Below are 10,203 nucleotides of genomic sequence, written 5' to 3'. Positions count from 1 at the left end.
ACAGCATACACACAGCCACAGCTCCCTGTGGGGATATCCACAACTCTACAAGGGCATGACGGCCCCCCATGGGGCCCCCAGAGTGTCAACTGCCATCATCCACCCAGGGCATCTGAGTCCTCAATTGCTCACACTTGGGAGAGTCCTGGGCTTCACCCAGACACAAGCAAGGTTGCTGCCAGGCATGGTCACTCCCCAAACACAGGAACAGATGTTCACACACAGCCGCAATCCAGAGGTCTCCAATCTGATTATGTCCCTCCCTGGCCTGAAGCCGTCCAGCCACTGGTGCTGCCTGCACAAAGGCTCCTCTGACACAGCCTGTCCTCCCATCCCACCCCCTGTCACGCTCCAGCACACAATAGATACTCAAGAAACCACTGGCCAAACTCTGAGGTCTGTTTGTGTTTAATCAGACAATATGCAAAGTATTTACAACCAATTCCAAATTCCCCCCTCCCCCACCCCAGGCCTGGGCCATGGAATGCGGGACCCCCTGGCCCTGCCCAGAGCCGGGGTCCCCTAGGCCTCTGCATAGTCATCTGAAAACTACAAAACACTGTTTGCTTTTAAAAAAAAAAGGACAGTATTAGGATACCTTACACAAAGGGCGCTGGGCAGTTGGAAGGGGATTTGAGAGCACGCTGGAGTGAACCCAAATTTTGACTGGGACAGACAGGAGAAGACTTGGGTAATACACATGTATGAAAGGAAAAATTGAAATTTCATAGGCAGGCACCACTTGGCCTCCTTCCCCACTGGCAGGGCCTGGCTGGCTCAAGAACCCCTGGCAGCAGGAACGTTATTGCTATGATGAGGGGCTGGGGGTGAAATGTACATGGCTGGGGGACAGAGTAGGGGACATTTTTACATGTTAAATATGGACACACATGGAGGAACATACACGTGCACACACACACATACACACACACAGGGGCCCTTGGCAGAATGCCTACAAAACTGTCAGCTGCCCCATTTAAGAAGGGCATGATGAGGCCCAGGGAGAAGCCACCACATAGCCCAAGGGCCAAAACACGGTCTCTTGATGCCACGGGCTGGACTCACCACGTGATGCCAGGCCATAGGGTCTGGACAGGAGTGCAGAGGCCATGGCCACATATGGAGGCAGACACTGAAGCCCAGAGAAGCAGCAGGGGCTGCCTGAGGTCGCACAGCCAGTCCTGGTCTGTGGCAATAGACAGTCTGTCCTCTCTCACCCCAGCCCACGCACTCCTTCCCCTACTCGTGAGTTAAGGGTGCCAACTTGGAGAGGAGAGCAGGGGACAGGCATTGAAACAACACAGGACAAACTGGGGGAAGGAGGACCTGGGGTTCCGTCCTGAGGCCAGGGTCGCAACCACTTGATCTTCTACTTCTGCTTGATTGCCTCCAGAGCCTGTGAGCTCCCTTTCATGATTGGCTAGTGCCAAAGATAAAAAATCACCCACATTCTGATTAAAACCTGCTTCCCTATCCTTATACCCTTCATTTCTAGCTCAGCCCCACATCCACCTCCACTCTCTCCCCCCACCACAGCCCCACTGAGCGAGCAGTGGCAACAGGACTCTGCCTGCTATCTCTGAGCCATTCTCAGGCCCCTTGTCCCCTGGGCTGCCCCAGTTGGTCCACAATGCCTCCAAGGACAACGGCATTGGTTCCTGAGGAAGACAGAGGGAGCACCGGTTTCCAATTCCATCTCAACCCTGAAGTGCTCCGCTGCCTCGGGCAAGTCACATCCTCTTTCTGGATTCAGCGTCCCCATAGGTAATACGGGGACAAAGAACTGATGATCTCTGAGGATTCCTCAAGCCTAAGAAGGGCAGGGTTTGAGGAGGGTGTCCACCCCCACCCACGATCATCAAGTCAAGCTAGGCCTCACCAGCCTGGGAGCCACAGCAGAGGGCTGGACCCAGGAGCCTTCCGCAAACAGGCGATTCAGAAACGGACGGCATGGGCCAGGGCGGCGGGCAGGCCAGGGACCAGAGGCCCATCACTCCTCTTTGGAAAGGCTCTTTGGCCAGCTCTGCAGACAGACCTGGGGTGGCGTGGAAGTGGCAAGGAGCCAGTGCGTTGGGTGGGCTGAGGCTAAGACAAGGGCACCCTCAGCCCCAGCCTTTCTTCCTAGGGCCTCCCGCTGAGACATCCAGAGCTCCAGGAGAGAACGCAGGGAGGGGGCGAGTTGGTGGGCGGAGCCAGGACGGCAGCCTTAGGCCCCGCCCCTAGGGTGGCCCCAAGCCCCGCCCCACCACGGAAGAGGGCGGGGCCTCGTCACTGGCAATTCCACAGAACGCGGGCAGGCAGAGGCAGGCAAGACCCCGCATCAGGGGCCACCCCGCCCAGGATCCAAGCCGAGAAGGCAGTCTGGCCCGGTAGCCCCGCCCTATAGGTTCTCTCCGGGCTGGTACTGGGGCTCGGTGGACGTGAAATAGTCCTCCAGGAAGGCCTGCAGGTACTCGAAGGTGGGCCGTTCCTCCGGGTCCTTCCGCCAGCACTGGCACATCAGGTCATGCAATGACTCGGGACACTCAGGCGGGCAGGGCATCCGGTAGCCCCGCTCCACCTGGTCCAGCACCTCCCGGTTCACCATCCCTGCAGGCAGAGGGAGGCGTGAGACGCTAGGGGAGGCAAGTGGAGCAGAGGGACGTTGATGGGGACAACCAAGAGGGGTTCCTGCTTAGGGGCAGGGTGGCTGTGACCATAGGTAAGGCCCTCCCCAAGCCTGGGAGCCCTGAACAATGACAGAACCTAGGATCAGAGGGTCACCTCTTTGTTACACAGATGGGGAAACTGAAGCCCAGGAGGGGCTTTTACGTGCCCAAGATCTCCTGAGCAGGGGCGTCACCAGGGCAGGGGCAGAAGGACTAAAGATGGGCGGCGGGGAGTTCTCTTACCAGGGTAGGGCACCCGTCCCTTTGTCGTGAGCTCCGTCAGCAGGATCCCAAAGGACCACACATCTGATTTGATGGTGAACCGGCCATAGAGGGCAGCTTCCGGAGCCGTCCACTTGATGGGGAATTTGGCACCTATAGGAACAAGAACGGTCAGGGGAACTCAGAACATCATTACCTCTCTGTCGGGCACCATTCTGGTCCCCACTTGACAGAGGAAAAAACAGGCTCAGAGAAGGGGTGTGACTCCTAACAGCCACATAGCATCTGCTGGGACCCTGCCCACCTTGCCGGGCTGTGTATTCGTTGTCTTCAATGAGTCGAGCCAGCCCGAAGTCAGCCACTTTGCACACGAGGCTCTCTCCAACCAGGATGTTGGCAGCCCGGAGGTCTCGGTGGACATAGTTCATCCGTTCCACATAAGCCATGCCTGAGGCAATCTGCAGGCAGAACCGGGGAGCCTGATTCAGAGGCCCTTCCCAGATCACAGGGCACATGCCCAGGAATGGGGTCATCCCCAGGAGTGGACAGCCAACCAAATGCCCTGCCCTTCCCAGTTTTTCAGGCAATGAAACCAGTTTACAGTAAACCCTGTTGGCACAAAAAGCGGAACCAGTGCCTGGCCTAAGGAGAGAGCACAGGGCAAAGGGGAGGCACAAGACAAGATGCAACCAGGGAAGTGGGGTGACCATGTAAAAGAGACCCCAGATGCTCCCAGAGACACAGATGAGTACCAGATCCTGCCAGTTGTCCCAAGTCCCCTTTCTGAGCCTCAGTTTTCTCATCTGTCAAATGGAATAATAGCCATCCTACCTCCTCTGACTGTGATAAGCATTAAAAAGTGGCTGTTGAGCACTGCCTACAACAAGCAAGTACTAATACACGTTTGATGAGTGTATTGACACTTGACAGAGAAGAAAACTGAGGTCTGAGGTCCCATAGCATGTCAGTGACTCCTGATGCCCAGGTAAGGGCTCTTTCTTCTGCCCAGAACCACCACTCACAGCATCTGTAAGTGGTCCCAGTAATACATAGGATGAGATCAGTGAGGGAGGGGGCAATCAAGGCAAGTTTCTTGGAGGCGGCACTCAAGAGGCCAGATGTGTCAGAGCCAGGTGGGTGGGAGAGCTCAAGGCCAGATGTAGGAGGTGGGAGGGGCTGACTCACCTGTGCAGCCATGTCCACCAGCTGAGGCAGCCGCAGGTACTTGCCTGTCTCCCCCTTGAGAAAGTCCAGCAAACTCCCTGGGCAGAGAGAAAGCAGCTCTAGCTCCTGCTCTGTCCTCCCTGAGCCAGGAAGCAGTGATTCCCCGATCTTGTCCACCGGGGCAGGCCAGTCTTGCTTTAACCATACAGCAGATTTTACGTAAACCCATCTCTGAATAAAGTCTGTTTGTCACTCAAAAGGCAAGCAGGATGGGAAACAACCAAACGTTCACCTCTAGGAGAACAGAACTGTGGTACAGCCGTACTATAATGGCACAGCCATACTATAATGGAATACTACTAAGCAATACAAAGGGAAGAAACTACTGATATACACAACAAGATAGAAAACCCTTGGATGTAAAAGATTTCATATATGAAGTTCTAGAAGAAAGAAATCTATGAAGACAGAAAGCACATCAGTGGCTGTATGGGTTTGGGACTGTAGCGTATTATCTGCAAAGGAATACAAAGGTGTTTTCTGGGGTGATGGAAATGTTTATCTCGACTATGCTAAGAGATACACAGCATATCCATTCATTAAAGCTCACTGAACTGTACATTTTAAATGGGTGGTTTTTTTTCCAAAGATTTTTTAAAATGTGGACTATTTTTAAAATCTTTATTGAATTTATTACAATATTGCTTCTATTTTATGTTTTGGTTTTTTGGCCATGAGGCATGTGGGATTTTAGCTTCCCAACAAGGGATCGAACCCACATCCTCTGCACTGGAAGGCAAAGTCTTAACCACTGAATCACCAGGGAAGTCCCCTAAAATGGGTGTATTTTATCATATGTCAGTTATACCTCCAAAAGTGGAATTTTGAAAAATAATTATTTTCAAAACTAAGTAAAAGTCAAGCCAGGAATTTGGCCCAGATGTGGCTCAGCTTGGAGGATTCAGGGAATTTTCCTTCCGGCCCTAGAAATGGCAAACAGCTTTACAAAAGCAGCAGACAGGGAGACACTGGTGCACTGTGGGACATCACTAAAAACAAAATGAACTGAGAAAGGCAACCTGCAGTTTAAGGTTCCACGGACATGGGAAGCTGATTCTTTTCATGCATTTCAGCTTTAAAGGCATGCACTCTAACTCACTGGGGGAAAGGGACAGCTAGGGACTTTGGGAAGGACATGTACACACTGCAATATTTTAGATGGATAACCAACAAAGACCTATTGGATAGAACAGGGTACTCTGCTCAATGTTATGTGCAGGCCTGGAACCAGGTGGATGGGAGGCCTGGGGCAGAAGGGATGCATGCATATGTATGGCTGAATCTCTTTGCCTTTCACCTGAAACTGTCACAACACTGCTCATTGGCTATACCCCAACACAAAATGTTTTTGGTGTTAAAAATAAATAAATAAAACTTTTAAAAAATAAAGGCACACACTCATTCTAGATGTGGTGGGAAGTGAAGCGCGTCCCACCTGCCCTGTTGCAAGGACCCCCACCAGGGCCCTCCTGGCTTCCCTCACCCTTGCTCATGTACTCCGTGACAATGTAGATGGGCTCTTCGGACACCACGGCGTACAGCTGCACGAGTTTCTCATGCCTCAGTTTCTTCATGACCTGGGCCTCCTGCAGGAAGGCCTCCGGAGACATCGTACCAGGCTTCAGGGTTTTGATGGCAACCCTGGTGGTGCCGTTCCAGGTACCTGTGTGGAGAGGTGTGCAGGTTGCCTCAGGGGAGGACCCCCATTCCCATCTCACAGGGATGCAGGATCTGCCTGTCTGGGTACCAATGTCAGCTCTGACCTCCCAGGCCAGGTGAGAAGCCCAGCCAAGGCCCAGCCTCTTTCGGAGCCTCAGTGTCACCATCTGCAAAATGGGCAGGATGCTCCTCACAGGGCACGCTCAAGAAACAGAAGCTGTTCTTAGGACGCTTATGATTAAAAATGTCCCCAAAAGCAGCACATTCGTCAATTCAACTGTCCTCCTTGGGGTGGTCATGTTCCTTCTAGGTAACACACCAAAAGGTGGCCTAGGTGTCCACAGATGGTGCGTGTGCACTGGTGGGGGCTGGGGGTGAGACAGAGCTGGCCTCAGAACAAGAAGCTGTCTCAAGCTACACTCGCCAAGAAGTAATTAAGGCCTCACACCAAATACAAAGACTCAGAGGTCAGACTGGCAGGAGTTTGGCTCCCACCTCTGCCCACTGTCAGCAGTGAGACCACAGGTGAGTCAGTGCCCCTCTAAACCTCAATTTTCTCATCTGGAAAATGGGGATGCTATAATATCCATCTATGGGGCTGCTAGGGCTAAGCCCACTGTGAGCACACAGTTAACAGCTGCAGCTGTCATTTTATTACTATCTGGTTTTTCAAACTGCGATGCCTCAGGGAAAGCTATGTTTTAAACCAGTGTGTTTAACCCCAGTTTGGTCCCAGCCAGGCTTGAGGCTCCTTTGATGAGTGGCCTTGGCCCATGCCGCACCATCTCTGGGCCTCCATCTGTGGGTTGGGGCTCAGGCCCATGTCCGCGGTCCTCCAGCACAGGCCCTCTGGAGATATGTACCAGGCTCTTCTCTTCGTAAGTCTGCCTGGATCATCCAGGGAGGAGCAAGAGCCTCCTCCACTGATTTCACCACACAGGCAAGCCAGGAATGAGTTTTGCAGCCACCGGAATGGCTGATGCTGTCTCCATTTTGCTCAGATTCTCTCTTTTTTAAATATTGATTTATGCATTTGGCTGCGCTAAATCTTAGTTGTGGCACATGGGATCTTTGTTGAAGCATGTGAACTCTTAGTTGTGGCTTGTGGGATCTAGTTCCCTGACTAAGGATTGAACCTGGGCCCCTGCATTGGGAGCATGGAATCGCAGCCACTGGACTGCCAGGGGAGTCCCATCAGGTCCTCTGTGCCTGTGCGTTGCATCTCTATCCCCTCTCCCCAGCTCAAAGCCAGCAGCTCCCCTTTCCTGACCTGGCCTGACCTCCAGCCTGTAGGCCTCTGTCCCTGCAATGAGCCTCCCAGGAAGCCCCTCTGCTCTGCTCCATCATCTCTTCCTCTGAAGAGAAGGAAGTGGAGGCAGTGATACACCAGAGCTCAGATGGAACCACCTTGAAAACTGCACACGGTCATCTCCCCACTGGACACGCAGGCTCACAACGACCAGGCCTCCCTCACCATGACCTCTGCAACCCATGTCCGCAGAGACCAGTCAGCAGAAGGGGGCCTGGGTTTGGTCATGGCTGCACGGCGTTTGTTTTCAAAGACGGTTTGGCCATTTCTCCAGAGTGAAACAGGAGATCATTAACAGGCCAGGAGCACTCTAGACTCTGCACCTCCCAGAGCTCCATCTAGGAGCTAAGGTTTCTCTTCCCACAGCTGAAGTTAACATGGGGACACATGTGGGGCCAGCATTCTTTCAATCCCCCAGGGGGTCCTATTACGCCCAGCCCCATTTTACAGGTGGGAAGATCAAGACTCAGAGGGAAGCCACCCGGCCCAGACAGGGCATGTCACTGGGGAATCACAATGCCCAGCCCCAAGCAGTTCTTGGAAAACAGGTACCACAGCAGCCGGAGGCATGGCTTGCTGGGGCCCTAGCTTGCTGCTGCCCACCACTGGAGGAGTTCCACGTTGAGAGTACGACCCATAGTTCACAGAGGTGATGAGATTGTGGAAGCAAGTTTGGGGGATTCGTGGGGCCTGGAGCAGCCACATGGGACAGACATCTGCCTGGTTCTCAAGTGGGGACAAAGCAGGGGCGGGAGCGCCGGGGGCATGGCCTTACCCATCCACACCTCTCCGAAGCAGCCCTGGCCCAGCTTGACCTCCAGCCGCAGTGACTCCCGGGGGATCTCCCAGGCATCCTTGGCCAGGCCTTGAGTCTGCGGCTTAGACGTGGGGCACACAGTGGTGAGGCGGTGGCAGAGGCCGTCAGCGTGTTCTGAAGACAGAGATAGGGCGGTGGAGTTCAGGCCTGGCATCCGCGCAGGGTTGCCGTGTCCCACGGTGTGTGTGTGTGTGTAGACTCACACACTGCATGCACACAGGCTTTGGGGCCACACAGGACACCCTCGAGGCCAGGCGTCCATACCTGTGTATGCACTGCCTCCAACACGGGCCTACACTGCCTCATGCATCTGTTCCCCAAGTCATTCATTCATTCATCTGACTTTAGGTGGGTGCCAGGGAGCCAGTGGGAGCCTGCCCCCATGGAGCTCCCAGTCCAGGGGGGCACCCAACTTTCCCATATCACCTCCCAGGACCACGAGTGTGACAGAGGAGAGCTGTACATGTAATAGCAGGTGGGTTGGGTGGAATCCTGGGAGGCTTCCTGGAAGAGGTGGCACCTGGGCTTATATCTGCAGGAGGGTGAGTGGTCAACTAGGGAACAGCCCTCTGGGCAGAGCGCACACTGCCTCATGCATATGCCAAGGCCCTGAGGGAGGAACAAGCCAGTGGGTTAGAGGAGCCGAAAGGAGGCCGAGGCGGGTGGGGAGGGCTGCCACGGAGTGAGTAGGGGAAGGAGGGCCCCAGGTAAGGCGTGGAGGCCAGTTGGGTTTAGACCACCCAAAACCTGAGGCCACATGGGGGTCTTTCTCCTAAAATTCTAAGGTAACCCCTGGAGTGTTTTGACCTGGGGGAACCGGGTTCAGAATAAATACAGCGGTGGCCAAAGGGATGGAGGTGGACAGTGGCAGATCCTTGAGGGGGTCAGGAGGCTCAGCTGACAGAGAAGGAGGTGGTGCTCTCAGGAAAGGCCACACGTGAAAGGCTGTGGCCACATGCCAGATACCCAGGTACCCACAGGACTGTCCACATGGGAGCACACAGGCCATGACACCACTGGGGTCCACCCAGCCAGCCCTGGACATCCAGATGGACTGGCCACAGCCTTGCACACACGGCCTAACCCGCGCCCACAACCTGCGCCTGTGAGCTCCCCGCCTGCCACTCCCTCGCCCCTTCTCTGCTGTGATCGATCTAGCCGCCCCCTCCTTGTCTCCCGGTAACCAGTTCCAACCGGTCCTAAGGCTGCAGGGCCAAATGACACCAGTCTATGCCCCTCTCCTTCCCGGCTCACTTCTCCAGGCAGCCCCCTCCTCATCAGGCAGCTTCGGAGGAGGCGAAATAGGATGGAGGGGTGGGAGGGGGTGGGGTGGGCAGAGGGAAAGCAGGCAGGAGGGCACAGGAGGAGGGGAATGCGAGGAGGGAGAAAAGGGGAAAGGAAGAAGGGGGAGGGGAACAGGAGTCCTGGACCTGGTTGGCTCCAAAGCCCCCAGCTCAGGGTCTGCAGTATGGATGGAGACCACCACCCCCAGCCCCTCCAGGGGCCTCCCCTCCCCTGCGCCTAGCTGGCACTCACTAGAGTAGTAGGCCACCAGCTGCTGCAGGCTGGTGAACTGGGTGCGGGAGGTGATGTAGAAGCCGCCGCTGTCCAGCTTGCGGATCTTATAGTGCTTCACGTTGAGGCCCTTGGCATTGTCGAAGTCGGACACCGAGAGGCAGTAGGCGCCTGCAGGACAGGCCGGAGAGGGGCCGTGACCACCACGCCCACTAACCCACGGCCGCGGCGCTGAGCACACCTACCTGACACGGGACGGAAGGCAGGCACGGACAGAGCCAGGTCTGGTCCAGCCTGTCTCTGAGCACCCAGCCCCTGGGTGGCGGCTGGGGCAGAGTCAAGTGACAAAGGGCACCTGACTCAAGAGTCTTTCCATGCACCTTTGACCTGTGAAGCCCAGATGTGCATCCCAGCTCTGTGACCTAAGCAAGTGACTTGCCCTCTCTGGGCCTCAGTGTCCTCCTCTGCACAAGCAGGCTACTCCCCAGGCAGCTGGGCAGACTCAGTGAGACCACATATAAGAAGGCCGGGTACACAATAGGTGCTCAGTAAATGTTTGTGGGGAGCCTCATAGGACAGCTCCAGGTAGCTGTGTGTCCCTGGCCTAACTGCCTCTCCTCTCTGGGTCTGCCCACTGGAGTGGTGTCCAGGCCCCGCCCCTCCCTGAAGACTCCAGGCTTAGGCAGGAGCCAGTGGTTGGCTAAGGCAGGGCTGCCCTGCGCAGGAGACCACATACTAGGCGCCAAGGCTCAGCTGGGCCAGTCCGGGTGGCCCCTCCCTGTTGCCCTGGAGCCTAGAAAAGCTTTGGG

At 55.3% G+C, this 10,203-nt stretch overlaps 1 protein-coding gene across 9 annotated transcripts in view; it reads right to left on the bottom strand.

Moving 5' to 3' along the window:
• Positions 1 to 392: 392 nt before the first annotated feature.
• SRC (SRC proto-oncogene, non-receptor tyrosine kinase) overlaps positions 393 to 10,203 on the bottom strand; it is a 54,012-nt gene continuing 44,201 nt past the window's right edge. For all 9 annotated transcript variants that reach the window (XM_042230367.1, XM_060397788.1, XM_060397789.1 and 6 more), the window contains 7 exons: positions 9,416 to 9,565; positions 7,838 to 7,993; positions 5,578 to 5,757; positions 4,056 to 4,132; positions 3,175 to 3,328; positions 2,892 to 3,023; positions 393 to 2,589 (listed from right to left, as the gene is read on the bottom strand). In XM_042230367.1, the coding sequence (XP_042086301.1) occupies positions 2,381 to 2,589; positions 2,892 to 3,023; positions 3,175 to 3,328; positions 4,056 to 4,132; positions 5,578 to 5,757; positions 7,838 to 7,993; positions 9,416 to 9,565 (1,058 nt within the window). In that variant the 3' untranslated portion in view covers positions 393 to 2,380. The remainder of the gene's footprint in view (positions 2,590 to 2,891; positions 3,024 to 3,174; positions 3,329 to 4,055; positions 4,133 to 5,577; positions 5,758 to 7,837; positions 7,994 to 9,415; positions 9,566 to 10,203) is intronic.

The sequence above is a fragment of the Ovis aries genome, chromosome 13 (assembly GCF_016772045.2).
Source record: "Ovis aries strain OAR_USU_Benz2616 breed Rambouillet chromosome 13, ARS-UI_Ramb_v3.0, whole genome shotgun sequence".
Taxonomy (NCBI): Eukaryota; Metazoa; Chordata; class Mammalia; order Artiodactyla; family Bovidae; genus Ovis; species Ovis aries.
Note: the sequence above shows the minus strand (reverse complement) of the source record. Positions and strands in the feature narration are given on the sequence as shown.